This window comes from Pseudopodoces humilis, chromosome 2 (assembly GCF_049639895.1).
Source record: "Pseudopodoces humilis isolate 2021_Gansu_Grassland_sample_001 chromosome 2, ASM4963989v1, whole genome shotgun sequence".
In the NCBI taxonomy this organism is placed as follows: domain Eukaryota; kingdom Metazoa; phylum Chordata; class Aves; order Passeriformes; family Paridae; genus Pseudopodoces; species Pseudopodoces humilis.
The window spans coordinates 87,660,265-87,674,448 of record NC_142201.1 but is presented as its reverse complement, the minus strand read 5'-3'; the positions used below and the strand labels follow the sequence as shown (position 1 = coordinate 87,674,448).

General features: G+C 52.5%; 2 protein-coding genes across 2 annotated transcripts; one reads left to right on the top strand and one right to left on the bottom strand.

Annotated features, from left to right (window-relative positions):
* Nucleotides 1-211: 211 nt before the first annotated feature.
* GNB3 (G protein subunit beta 3) lies at nt 212-10,035 on the top strand. Its single transcript, XM_014253312.2, has 10 exons — nt 212-431; nt 4,985-5,086; nt 5,628-5,666; nt 5,816-5,922; nt 6,034-6,097; nt 6,211-6,373; nt 6,474-6,540; nt 7,460-7,661; nt 8,733-8,949; nt 9,780-10,035. The coding sequence occupies exons 2-10, from the start codon at nt 5,030-5,032 to the stop codon at nt 9,884-9,886; spliced, it is 1,023 nt and encodes a 340-aa protein (XP_014108787.1). The 5' UTR covers nt 212-431; nt 4,985-5,029; the 3' UTR covers nt 9,887-10,035.
* Nucleotides 10,036-11,390: 1,355 nt separating this feature from the next.
* Nucleotides 11,391-14,080, bottom strand: CDCA3 (cell division cycle associated 3). The gene is made up of 6 exons (XM_005523830.3): nt 13,934-14,080; nt 13,711-13,875; nt 13,508-13,637; nt 13,223-13,426; nt 12,175-12,296; nt 11,391-11,789 (listed from the first exon to the last, which is right to left on the bottom strand). Exons 1-6 carry the CDS (start codon nt 14,078-14,080, stop codon nt 11,655-11,657), a joined length of 903 nt encoding a protein of 300 aa, XP_005523887.2. The 3' UTR covers nt 11,391-11,654.
* Nucleotides 14,081-14,184: the final 104 nt, after the last annotated feature.

Genomic DNA, 14,184 nt, shown 5'->3' with positions numbered 1-14,184 from the left:
ACTTTATTAGTTTGTTGCTGATATAAACAGAGGGAGTCAAATCCGCCTGGGATTGTTTCTTTCCCTTCAGGAGCAGTGTGCTACTCTCTCTTTTCACCCCTCCCCATCCACCTGCTTTGCATTACGTCCCAATCCGATTTCCCCAAGTCTCTGGTGTCTGATTTAATTTGCCTGACGCTGCTCCTGGAATCGGCCCTCCCCCAACCCCTCCCGTCCACAGCCTTCCTGCTCCCCATGGGGATATCAGTCCTGGGAGAGGCTGAGGAGCAGAGAGGGAGCAAGGGACTCGCTGGGTGGACCGACGGGACTGACTGGAGGCTGCAGAGGTACGAGGGGCTTCTGGGCAGCGAGGAGCCGTTCTCAGCAAGGGAGGCAGGCTGTGAGGGTCCCATCCAGAGGGGACTGCAACCCACCTTACTCTACAGATCCCGGTAAGCTTGCCGCCTTGCGGTGCCTGAGGTCACCTTGGTGAATCTGGCGTTTGGGACCCTGAGTTTCTTGGAGTGATTCTGTGGGGAGCCTTTGAGCAAGGGCTCATCCCATCAGAGGATGAGGGAGAGTAAGATCATGGAAAGGGGTTGGGGTTAGCATTGAGGTGTCTATACAGTGATGAGGCGGCTTTGCACTGGGATGGGGTTGCTTGTTCTCCGTTTGGCAGGTGAATCTCACCAGTTCCCAGTGGAATGGGAGGGTAACACCTTTCCTGAGTGATCTGGCACTCACTGCCTGTACACAGCCCTGCACCCCCAGTGCGCCCTGTGCACACCTCTTTGCAGCTGGCTGCTGTTCTGGGTGGACAAGGAGCCCTCAGAAAGCAATGAGCAGAGCAGGGTAATTTTACCCTGACCTTTGATCTCCATCACAGGAGAGAGGGATCATCTCTGTATCCGGCTCTGCAAGGAGCCCAGGGTCACCAGGGCGAGCCTGCGAAGCTAGTCAGGGATTACACAGAGACCCAGGGACACTGCCTATTCAAATTGAGTCCTTCTTGCACCTTTCCCATTCACAGCCCTCCCAACATTTCACAGAGCAACCACTCCTGCAGTGTGGGGGAAGCTACCCAGGAACAGATAATAAGAGGGCTCACTTTGCCTGTTTTTCCCACCCAATACTTGCACCCTTATCCCCGCCAGGGAGTGATGCAGGTGACTTGCAGGGACAGCCCCCAGGGAGCAAGCTGGGCCACCTCCATGACATCGTACAAGGGTTATGGCCACTGCTCTGAAAAGTCAGGGTGTGGCAGCAAAAGGCAGAAGATGGATGATTCCAGATCCCCCTCCGTCTTGCACCACAGCACAGGCATTTGATCTGCTATGAGCAGACACCAAAGGACTCAGGGTGGGTTTGGTTTCCCACAGACAGGAGTGCTGCAGCAAGAAATTTGTTAGAAAAGGCAGGGGGGGAAAGAACTGTCATGTTGGAGAGCAGAAGAAGTGAAATGTGATTTCAAAAGCCAAGAGGTGTGAACTGGATGGGCGTAGCTAAGGCAGAGCTCAGAACAGGGCTGGCATGAACAGACCAAGCCCAGGCTCTGTTTGGCTGTGCCATGCTTGCTCCTCCGGGGTGCTTGCAGGAGGCAAAACTCCAGAACTGGTGCCAACTGGTGCCAAGGTCCTCCTGTCAGTAGCTCTGCTGAGAGTGATGAATTGTTTCAAGGGTACCTTAGGACTTGGTTTCCTTTATTGCTTAGCATTCACATGGAAGAGCCCTTACTTCCAGAAAGCACCAAGTGTGCAGCATTTAGAAGCCTTTCCCATTAAAACTAGCCTGGGCAACCGCCATGAGGAACTGTGAGCTGATCCTTAGATCCACAAGAAATGTGTATCCCTAAGGTCCTGCTGGTGAAGGCAGGAACATGCCTCGGCCAAACTCAGTTTCCCTTTCCTCCGTTCTTCCCCCATTTTGTTCCTTCCATTTCCTGCCCTAAATTTACATGATCATAATGAGCTGCTCTTTTGCACACCTGCCCTGGTCCTCCTGGGAGGCGGCTGCACTACACTGGGGATCGGGTAACTCACTCTCCACAAATTGCACTGGGATGTGACGGATGGAGGCGACAGGCAAAGATGGAGCTATTATTATCGCTCATCTGTGGCTCCTTGTCCTTCTGAGGCTGAGAACAATTCCCAGCTTCATTTAGAGTGTTCCCTCAGAGGGATTTAAAGGTTCGGACACAGTCCTGAGCTGCACCTTCTCTATATTTAGCCCTTTTTATCCGTCCTCGACATCCTGCCCCTGCTGTTTGATCTGCCTGTGGCTCCGAAAGCCCCTCATCTGGTTGTGCAGCTTTACAGAGCAGTGAACTGGCATTCCCTTGCTAGTGCCAGACCTGAGAAACAACCACAGAAGGGAGGAGAGTGGTAAAAAAGCAGGAGCAATGAAAGGAAGACAGGGATGCGACAGGTAATGAGGACATGTACAGCCAGCTTCACCTGGAGCAGAAATTGGAAGGAAGGGAGAACAAGGTTCCCATCTCTGTGAAGGTCTGGGCGGGCAAAACCAGAAGTCTACAAAGAAAAATTAGGGCAGGTGAATGGACAGTGATCTCATATAGCCAAAGGTGAATGAAATAACAGCCTGAAGAATTTGGGAACCAAGCAAAGGAGGCTGGAAGGGGAGAGTCAGAGGGAGGAGGTTACCTAGCAGGAAAAGGCAATCTGATGCTTAGGATTGATGTATCAGTCCCAAGGAACACTGGAAAAGGGCAAAATGTGGGCCACAATGGTAGGGCTGGCTGCACAGGGTGGCTGGAAGTTCGGGTGTGCCACTTGGTGTGCTGTAGGCTGTGAGCAGAGCTGGATGCAGCCTTGCAGCCTCGCTGTACGCTGAAACTGAGGGGCAAACACCACAGGACAAGGATGTGCAGCTGCAAGACCTTCCCCAGCATCTCCCCACTCTGTCAGTCAGCTGAGAGGTGGAGTGGAATGCCAGCCCTTTTCTAAAGGAAGGGAAGTGCATGAAGGTGGGTATTCATGGTCACTCAATGAGGTGCAACTGTGCATCCTTGCTGGGAGGAACCCCCTTATCGCTGCTCTGTTGGAATGAGAGAAGAAAAACCAGTGGAATGGGCCCAGCTCAGGTGCTGGCCTGTTCCTATCCTTCAGTGCAGCTGAGGCTGGCAGCCCCAGGCCATGGCTGTAGCATGTTCCTCTGGGCCCTGGCAGTGCTGCCCTGGACTGCCCTCCTGCTCCCTGAGCATTTGCTGGGGCTGGAGCCCCATCCAGTGCATGGGCAGCAAGCAGGGAAGAGCAAGCAGTGCTGTGGCTCTATCCAGCCTTGCAGGCAGCAGAGACAAGTCTCTGTCTGCAGAATATATCCTGAAATAACTTCCTGCTGGGGTAGCCTCCCAGGAGCTAGGGGAAACCTGTATCTCCTTCTCTTTCCTACACTCAAAGCCATGCCTCAGGCATCACTGAACAAGCAAAAACTCACTGTGCCTGGGGGATCAAAGGAAAGCCGTGGAGATGTTCAAGGGAAGGAATCCTTGAAGGAAACTCAAAGTGCTCTATCAAGCAGCAGGCAGAGATGGGACTTGGGAGCTGTCTGGATGCGTTTGCCCACAGCAAGAGAGCAAGTCTGGCATGGAAGAACCCAAAGCCTCAGTGACCAGAGGAAATGAGGCCTTCAGGCAACAGGGATGGGAAGTGATGTGGCCCACAGGGACTAGGAGAAATTCTGCAGATGCTGCTGGAACATTTATTGGCTAACACCTAGAGCACATCTGGACACTCACATCTGTCCAGGTGAAATGTTGGAGCAATTAAAGATCACATTTGTCTACAAAAGTGGGAGATGCTAGAATCCCTGGTGAAGGTTTAAGTGCACATAACAAGAAAGAGAGAACAAAACAGAGATGTTGTATAATGATACAGTGCACCTGCATCTTGCATATGGATTACAGTTCTGGTTCCCTGCTCTCCCTGCAAAAATGTTATCATCTCTGCTCTGTAAACAACTGAAAAAAAAAATCTCATAGAACAACAGAGATAATAGGATGTAACAGCTTACACGGGAAGAATGACTAAGTTTGCTCTGCAGTCTGGAAAAGAGATGGAGTATGACAAAGATGTATGAAGTACCAAGTGATGCAGAGGCGAATAGAGACCAGTTATTTGCTGATTCTCCCAACTCAAAATATAGCCACTGTCAAGTGGAACTAGTGCCACCGGGAAGTGATAGAAGCAGGAACTTCTTTGCAGAGTCTGCCACCCAGCTGTGGAAATCATCACTATGGGGTACTGAGGAGGCTGAACTTGGCACGGGCACAAAGATGGTGTGGACAAATGAACGGAAGTCCATCAAGGACCTGCATACAGTAATGCTGCCCTAGCTTTGGACGTCAGTGAAAAGCTTGGGCTGGGCAAGTAGGAGATACACCCCTATTGGCTTATGTTATTCTTAGATCCTCCCCTAGGCATCCACCTTTCTTTTTATTTTGGTTTGGTTTGGTTGGTTTTGGTTTGGTTGGTTTTGGTTTGGTTTTTGATGTGAAAGTGGGAGGCAACCCTGAGAGAACACCTTAACAGCCCCATAGATTTCCTTGGTGGTCAGAGTTGGTGGGTCCTGCCTGGTGAGGCTTTGCTTAGGACAAACAGTAGGAAGTAGCCAATGAGCTCCCCCCAACAAGTTTCTTCCTCCTGGAGCCGAGCTGAACAGCTTGGCCATGAACAGGGAGAAGCTGATGAAGAGGACCCAGGGCTTGGAATGGAGAGGTTAAAAATGAGAGGACAACTGTGGCCAGAACCTCAGCAAGAGGCTCTGGACTTCTTTAGCTTCTGCACCTGTATGTGTAAGCAGAATCCAAGACAAAATGGACCTTTGACCAGGCCCAGCACAATCTTCCCAAATGCTAAGGGCTGAGCCAGATACAGCATGGTACTACCAAGTATTCAGCCAAGAAATGGTAAAGACACCTCCATTTCCATAACTGAGCATTAGCTGTCCTATCTAACTCACACCCCTCTCCTTTGATTTGTCTCCCCAGAATCCAGGCTGCCCCACGTGGAGGAGCCACCCCTAGGTCAGAAAGATGGGGGAAATGGAACAGATGAAGCAGGAGGCTGAGCAGCTGAAGAAGCAGATTGCGGTAATGCTGGCAACAGTCATGAAACTGCTGAGAGCGTGTCTACCCCCCCCCCCCACTGCATGCCCAAACTTTCCTCCTCAGCCACAAGCTGGAGTTGGGCTTTCTCCATCTACATACTAGTAGCCCTCTGCAGCTCTCCACAGCCCTTCAAATGCTGATGGAGATCTTCACACTATGGTGGGGGGAAGAGTGGTAGAGGAAGGGAGAGAAGGGGGGACAGGGGTCCCAAGAGTGTAGTGAAACTCCAGGATCTCCTCTGTCTGTGAGACAGCTGGTGTTCTGTCAGGTGGGAGGGTCTATGGAAAGGGTAAAGGACAGTGAACTGGATGCTGAGCAAATTTTGTCTCCCCTTCCCTACATTTGGCTGGTGTCAAGGTGCCCTAATCAAGACCAGGATCTCCCTGGGCTGGCCACAATCCAAACAAAACAAAGCCATAGTTCCTACTTCTAGTAACCCCCAGGCTATGACCCCAAATTTCACTTGTCATTGCCTTCCCCACACGTCTTTAACTGGTCTCATCTGCTCTTGTCTCTTCTCCAGGATGCCCGGAAAGCCTGTGCAGACACAACACTTGCTCAGGTAAGGGGCAGGGCTGGCTGGGCAAGCTAGCACCGCTTTGAGGGGGCTTTTGTCCAGTCAGCGAGGAGTTAGGAGGCAGAGATGCAAAAAGCAGTAAAGCTCCTGGTAGACCAAGATAAATTCTCTCCCTTCCACCACTCTTCCTTTAGATTGTGTCTGGAATGGAGGTTGTTGGACGCATCCAGATGCGGACCCGAAGGACCCTGCGGGGACACCTGGCCAAGATCTACGCCTTGCACTGGTCCACGGACTCCAAGTGAGAGCGCTGCTGCTGCTCTGCTGGGTGCAGGGCAGCACTTGGGTGTGATGGGCTGGAAGGCTCTGATGGGAAGAAAGCTACTAACATGATCTTGTTCCTTTCTCACAGACTTATGGTCAGTGCCTCACAAGATGGGAAACTGATTGTGTGGGACACATACACAACTAACAAGGTAGGAGTCAGGTGGCTGCAAACCAGGATGCTGGAGCAGGTCTCCTTGTAGCTGGTGTCCTTGACCTGTTTTCTCTGCTGCTGAGAGTCCTGACACGGTTTCTGGTCCTCCAGGTTCATGCCATCCCCTTGCGTTCCTCCTGGGTCATGACCTGTGCCTATGCCCCCTCTGGCAATTTTGTGGCCTGTGGAGGCCTTGACAACATGTGCTCCATCTACAGCCTCAAGTCTCGTGAAGGCAACGTCAAAGTGAGCAGGGAGCTCTCAGCTCATACAGGTGTGTGCTCTGCCTGCCTGCAGCTGGGTGCCCCCTGCTTCCAAACTTCACCCTTCTATCCCTGCCCCTTTTCTCATATTTGCTTGTTCCCGCTTCCCAGGATACCTCTCCTGCTGCCGATTTCTTGATGACAACAATATTGTGACTAGCTCTGGAGATACCACATGGTGAGTGCTCTCTCCTGCATCCTAGTGACATGACCTCTGCTCTTAACACAGCAACAAGTGCAGTCCTTCTCCTCTTCAGCACTCCACTTTCTAAGGAGGAATTGCTCCTCCATGGGGAGGCCACATGGAGCACCTTAGGAAGCCTGATCCATTCTTCCTCCCTTGGCAGAACAGATGTTTCTTTTCCCAGCTGAAGCCAGGTCAAGCAGTAGGGCTCATGTCAACAGTTCTCACAAAGAACAGTGTCATTTATACCGGGACAGAAGGTGTTTTATGTGGAGTACGAATACGTTCTCCGTACGTTATATAGTTGCCCTCTGTGCAAGGGACACTGCAGAGGCAGTGCCTGGATCCTTTGGTTCCTGGTTCTCAGGAACCGTGCTGTGACTCTGAACCATCCTGAGTCTTTATTCACCCCACCCCATCCCAATAACTGCTTTGGAAGAACCTCTTGCCCAAGGACAAGTGGCATTTCCATCAGAGATCAGGGTTACACAGGGTTTGCTTGCCTGAATGTGGAGTGGGATCCCACTGAACAAGAGCTTTGCATCTTACAAGCGTGGACACGGAAGACCTTTTCCAGCTGTTTGCTATTTTTTGCTGGTTTTGTCCCTCTTACTGTCTCTCAGTATTCCCTTCAGCTGTTACACTTATGGGAATATGCCAAACCTCACACACCCCCAGCCTTAGTCTAACTCTGTTCTGGCAAAGGTATTGCCAACAACAGCTGTGAAGATATCTCTTGTTGTATACAGCTGACTCCAGGGATGCGCTCACCCATTTTCCCCTGCTGTAGAGACAGCTTCCCTCCTTTTGTTTGTGAGTGGGACAGCTCTTCAGCCTGGCTGTAGGTCTGCTCTGCCTGGGCTGGCTCTGAGATGTTCTCTTCTCTTCTCTTCTCTCCTCTCCCCTCCTGCAGTGCGCTCTGGGACATTGAGACGGGGCAGCAGAAGACTGTGTTCATTGGTCACACTGGAGACTGCATGAGCTTGGCTGTCTCCCCTGACTTCAAACTCTTCGTGTCTGGGGCTTGTGATGCTACTGCCAAACTGTGGGACGTGCGGGAGGGCTCCTGCCGTCAGACCTTCTCAGGGCACGAGTCCGACATCAACGCCATCTCTGTACGTATGCTGTCTGCACAGTGCTGGGGAGGAAAATGGGGCGTGGAACAGCTCCGAAACAGCCTTGGGACCAGGGTGAAAGAAGCTGTCACAGTCATGAGGGTAACAAGGGTCTTAGACCTTGCCTGAAGCAGGGAGTGCCCAAGTTCGCTGAAGTTTGGAGGAGGGTTCTCCCCAGGCACCAAAGCATTCAGGTCCTGGACAGGCAGCACACTATGGTCTGTGGAGCTGAGCACCCTGACACAGGTGCTGGTCCACCTCTGCTCACAGCAGCTGTTGGGAACTGTGGTTCAGGCACGCTCCAGCAGCCCTGGTGCAACACACAAGTGAGGCAGCAGGAGCACCTAACTCAGCTGAGGTCAGCTCCAGACAGAAGAGGTGGGGACTTGGGATCACAGGGAGATCTTCTGAAGATTAAATTTTCATGGGATGCAGCTCCCTCAGAGCTGCAGAGATGGTAGGACAAGAAACATGCCAGACTAATCCTTGTAGCTAACCAAATGAGCCTGCCAGCTTCCTGCCGTCTGCTGCTCAAACCACCCTTCACTGACGTCAATTAGTAAAAGCTTTCTCAGTTGTCCCATGGCTATCTTGCCAGCCACACGGTTTTCTGCCATACCTGCTCCTGAGGAGCCCTTTATTTACCCCTCAGAGCAAGACCACAGAAAAAAAGCATGTATGAGAAGGCTGGGATATGAGGATCAGACAGAGGAAGGCTCTGGTAGCCAGAATTATGTCAGACCTCAGCTGGGGGATAATGGGTGGACACTTGTCAAGGCCCAACCTAACCGCTGGAGTTAAAATAATCCTTCCCCAAGCACTGAGATATCTTGCAACAGCTCTAGCCCCTTAAGCCATTTGTTTTCTTGGAGTGGAAGGGGTTTATTAGGCCTTATGAGAAGTATCAGTCTCCCCCTTCAGCAGACTCAAATTTTATGATCCAGTGTTTGGTCCCACCAGGCTTTCCTGCCTCCATGGCTTCCTGGTGGTTAGCAGGGGGGATGACAAGTTGAAGAATTCCATAGGGATCTGAAGAAAACCTCATTAAGACACAGTGTGTGCCCTCTCCAGTTCTTCCCTAACGGCGAAGCCATCTGCACCGGCTCCGACGATGCCACCTGCCGCCTCTTTGACCTGCGGGCGGACCAGGAGCTCATCATGTACTCCCACGAGACCATCATCTGCGGAATCACCTCCATCGCCCTCTCCCGCAGCGGGCGGCTCTTGTTTGCTGGCTACGACGACTTCAACTGCAACATCTGGGACTCCCTGAAAGCAGAGCGTGTGGGTGAGTGGCTCCTTGAGGTTCCTCTTCCACTCCCTGCAAGGCCTCCTGTCCCTGTCCTAGGGATAATAAGGCACTTATTTTTTCTAAATGGAAGACATCCTGTACTGACTGAAACCCAGCAAAGCTCCCTTGCACTCAGGGAGCACACCAGAACAAGGACAACTCTCACTGCCATGGAAGAGCTACTGTTTGTTTTTAATGTTAAGGAAGTCAAGCCTTCAAAGAACATTGTTTCAAGGGGAAGAAGAAGGTTCTTATTAGCTAAAACTGCTCACAGCCACCAATAGAATATCCTACTTTCTCCTAGCCTGCAGTTTGCCTGTTCCAGGTACTCACAGTGCCACTTGGTGGCCAGGCACCAAGCCAAGTGTGCACCTGGGCTTCCATCCAACATCTTCGGGCACTCTGTGATGCTCATACACAGAACACACAGCATTTTTCTTTTCAGATGTGGCCCCTACCCTCTGAAAAGTCATGAAACACAGCCCACCAACAGCATTGCTGTTTCTCAGCCTTATCAAGGCCCCCATCCAACCTTAGTCTTACCATCACTCCAGGGTGAAAGCAGTTATATGAGGACTCAGCTGGCCATACCTTCCCAAGAACCCTCTGGCCGGGCCTGCAGGTGGTGGTTGTGTGGCACGCGCAAAAGTTCTTCTGCGCGTTTGTTCCTATTCGCCGCTTACGGACCGTGAGGGGTCGTGCAGGAGCAGACAGGGCCATGCACAGCGTGTAGGCACAGCCTGTGACGTGTGTCCTCGGCAGGGCCAGCCCCGTCACCTCTCATGGGCTCCCCTTCACTCCCTGACCTCTCTTCTTTGCCACCACAGGAATCCTTTCTGGCCACGACAACAGAGTGAGCTGCCTGGGGGTGACGGCGGATGGCATGGCTGTTGCCACTGGCTCCTGGGACAGTTTCCTCAAGATTTGGAACTGAGGACACCAGCACTGAGGAAGAGCAGCGAAAGCACAACCCACAGCCTGAGCAAAACAGCATCATCAGATGAGCACAACAGAAAAGCCTACCTACCACTCCCACTTGTCTCTAGACACAGGTCACTTGTAGGAGTCTCCCAGAGTGAAAGGGAAAGGAGATCAGGGAGGAGCAGGGGGAGCTGGGGAGCAAGAGCACATGCACTGGCCCTTCTCTCCACCTCTAAACAGCAGTTTCCAGCCTTGTGCAGGCTTGAAGACCTGTTCTTTATGTCTCAGGACTTTGCAGTACAATTCAGACACCCTGCACCTTTCTTCAAACACCTCTACCCACACTGAAACCCATCCTCTTCCTTCAAAAGACCCCTCATGCAACACCCATCCCAGACTAAGCTCTCTCCCTGCTTTAACTCTGCCTAACTTCTCTGTGCAGCTGTCCTGTATCCATGCAGACAGCCCCAGAGACACACTGGATTTGAGATTTCTATGGCACCACCTCAAACATAAAGCTGGTGTAAATTTGGCTCATTTCCATGGGGGACCACTTAGCTTGCGTCCTATCTATGCAGAAGGAGGGGAAAGGCAGCCTTCAGACCTGCCAGAATAGCAGGGAATACATTTATTCTTCTTAGTTCAAGTCTTATCTATGCATAAATGGCAGAAAGGTTGCCCTCAAGACCTGCCAGAATATCAGGAAATATTATATTTATTATTTATTGTCTGCTTCTTGCTGTTCCTTCCCTCTTTGCCTCACTCCTGCACTGTGTGGTGACCCTATCTAACCAGTAGCCATCGGCCCAGGTTTTCAAGTCTGTTTAGATCTTCATAGCCCAGGCAAATAAAGCTCACAGAAGCACTGCAGGCTGTGTTCTTTCCAGCATTGCAATGAGCTACTGCAAACACAACTCCTTTCCTGTGAATATTGCCTGCTGGTCTCAACCAGTCACCACCTCATCCACAGACCATGCTTCAGCTCACAGTCTCCAGGGGAGGGTGTTCCTCAAAAGTTTTAGTTGAGAAGAGGCTGAAGTTGAGAAAGAAAGCTGAAAGTGCATCCTTTCAAAGCTTGGACATTTTAGCTCAGTTACAGGACACAGCCATTTTACTCAGCCCCTATTTCACTTGTTGGCTCAGAGAAACATCCTGGGGGTCCCAAGGCTGAGAGGGAGAGCTGGGGATCAACACGGTCAATATTAACAGGCAATACTATCTGATGTTAGTTTGGATCTCAGCCTCACGACAGACTCTTGCACAACTCCGTTTCAGCTCAGAGCAGGAGCAGTACAACTCCAGAGGTGACACTGGACATACATCAGTTTCCTGCAGGGAGCTGCAGCTTCCCAGCTAGCGCTGCTGTACATGGATTCAAGGCTGTACCCTTCAGCATGCTCCAGGCAGGGGACAAGGCAGTTTTAATACTAATGGAAGGCTGAACTATTTGTTCCTGAACCCTTGTTCCAAAGAAAATACTGTGCTGGGCAAGCACAATATCAGGACATACAGTCAGCAAAGGTTGAACACAAATTTATTTACTAGAGATAAAAACTCTATGGAAAAAATCAATACAGCTGATATACAATAAAAGAGATAAAGTCTGTGCTGTACATAAAACACAACAAACTAGGAAGAGGAGGGAGAGATCTTTCCCCAGCAGGTAGGCTGAGAAATGTGACCACTTCTTTGGGGTTTCAGTCTATTGTAGGATTTCTCCCCACTAGAAAATTCTCAAAACATAGGAGCAAATTATAGCAAGATCCTGAAAAAAGAAGTGTCTAGTTCTCCACAAAAGGACACTGTTGGTTCTCTTTGTTCAAGTCACTCCAAGCACAGTTCCCAGATTTAAGGCTCCTGCTCTGATCCACTTCCTTCTTCTCCCCAAGGTTCTCTCCCAAAACGTGCCTCTTGCCCTAGAGAAATAAAAAACCCAAACATAGAGTGTAAAACACAAGTTAATTGCAGGCTATTTAATTCTCAGCAGAATATGTAGCCTATTTTCAGGCCATTCAGCTTGGACTCACTGTGACAATATACAAGAGTGACATTTTTCTACAGCCTAAAGAGAAAGAATGCACTGAAATGGGAAATTTCATTGTAAGGCCAAAGACAGACATTGAACAAAACTCAAAGGCATTTAGTGGCAAGACTGACCCACAGAAAAACACTTGTGAAGTTGCTAGTCTCTGCAGGCCTAGGAGGCCACAATTCTAAACCGGGACCCTACAAGACACAGAAATTGAAGGCTTTTTTTTCCCAGCTCAATCTCCCTCCCTTAGTATGACCATTAAGCTTTACCTGGCGAGCGGCAGGAGCACTGGGAGAATTATCGTCTTGTAGAACACTGAGGGGAGAGCGGCCAGTTCCTCCAGATGTTGCCATGAATTTGTTGTTGGGCTTGTGTCTTATGGGCTTGCTCACTAGTTGAGGAAACACATCAGCGCATCACAACAAGGCTCAAAGGTCCCGGATTTAAAATGCCTCCTGGCCTTTATCAAAGACTTACCCAGGGGCTTTGAGGCAAAGGGATCACAGAAAGGTTGATACTGGAAGTGAACTCTATAGGACCTACTCCAGCAAGACCACCTAGAGCCCATAGTCCAGGACCGTGTCCAGGTGTCTCTCAACTATCTTAAAAAATAGAGATTCTGCAACCTTTCAGAGCAAACTGCTGCTGTGCTTGGTCACCCTCACAGTGGAAAAAGTGTTTCCTGATGTTCAGGGCTTCCTGTGTACTATTCTGTCCCCTTTTCCTCTGGTGACATCATTGGGCATGACTGGAAAGAGCCTGGCTCTCCCTCCCTTCCTTATACCCTTCCTTCAGGTATGTGTATCTATTAATAAGATACCCCTGGGCGTTTTCCTCTCCAGGTTGAACAGTCCCAATTCTCAGCTGCTCCTCTGAGGAGTGGTGCTCAGCACAGAGCTTTCTGAAGCAGTCTGTATCAAAGTCTCTCGGCAATGCTCAACCATAGCACAGAGATGTGCTGTCCACCTTTGCTCCATAGCTCTTCCCGAGGAGAAACTGTAAGGTCCCTCTGGAAGAGGTCTCCAGTCACAAACCCATCTCAAAGAGGGGAAGAGTTGTTGTATACCTTTTGATTTTGAGCACAGGTTGAAAATAATTTCTCGACTCTGAACAGAAATCGGTTTGATAACCGAAGGGGTCCCCTGGCTGCAGAGGCTCCAGGCGGTGGGACACAGCCGAACTGGGGAGTAGGGACAGGCTCTATCGGGGAGCAAGCCTGGAGAAGGCACCCGAAGAACCAGATTGTGCCGAGAGCCCCGACTTGCTCGCAGCCCCTCCGGCGCAGCTCTCCCTATGGCCCCCACACCGAGCACTTACCCGAGGGGAGGCCGTGCCCGGCAGGGCGGCCGGGCCGGGCCGTGCTGGGAGAGGGCGGCCTCTCCGCCGCTTCTCCCGCGGGCGGGGAGCCCCGCCGGGCCGGTTCCTCCGCGGGGCCGGCCGTTCCCTGAGGCGCCGGCTCCGGGGTCGCGCTCTCGGCCCCGAAGGCCTCGCTGAGCTGCTTCACCAGGCGGTCCACGCTGTCTGCCGGGAACGGAGAGGGACGGGGTGAGCCTCTAAGCCAGGCAACCCCTCAACCCGCCCAGTCACGGCGCCTTCACTCACCACTCGACACGGCTCTCATGGGCGTGCGGGAAATACCGGGCGTGGGTGACCGTGGGTCCCGCTCCTGGCCGGTGCCCGCCGGCAGCTCGGCGGGGCTGGGCTGCGGGCTGCCCGCCGGGGAGCTCACCACCTGCGGAGAGGGCAGCCGTGGGGACGGCGGGCCGGAGCCACGCAGGGGGAAGCGGCGGCGGGAGGGCGCCTACCTCTATGGGGGTGCGCAGGATGCCGGCGGTGGGGGAGCGGGGGTCGCTGACGTGTGCCAGGAGCTTGTTGCGGGGCGCGACCGGGGTGGAGGGGGCCCTGCCGGAGGCCCCCCTGGCGGCGGCAGCCACACTGCGCCCCTGCCCCGCCGAACGCACCGTTCGAATCTCCCGCGCGCCGGGCGGTGCGGCCGCCCATTGGCCGCTCCGCGGGGGCGGGGCTCACCGCGCCACGCCCCTCTCCCCGCCCCGCCGGCCCGTCTGCTGCGCAGTCCCCGCCCGTCACGTCCCGCCTCGTCCCGCTGTCAATCTTCGGGGACAGACCCGCCCCCTCCCCCCTCACTACACTCTTATTGGCCGAGGAGCCCGGCATCGCCTCCCGCTATGGCCGGAGAGCGGTAGCGATTGGGCGCGCCGCCGAGTCGGCACGGCGAGTCCGGCCTCCGGCCTCGCTGCTGATTGGCTGGGACCCGCCTG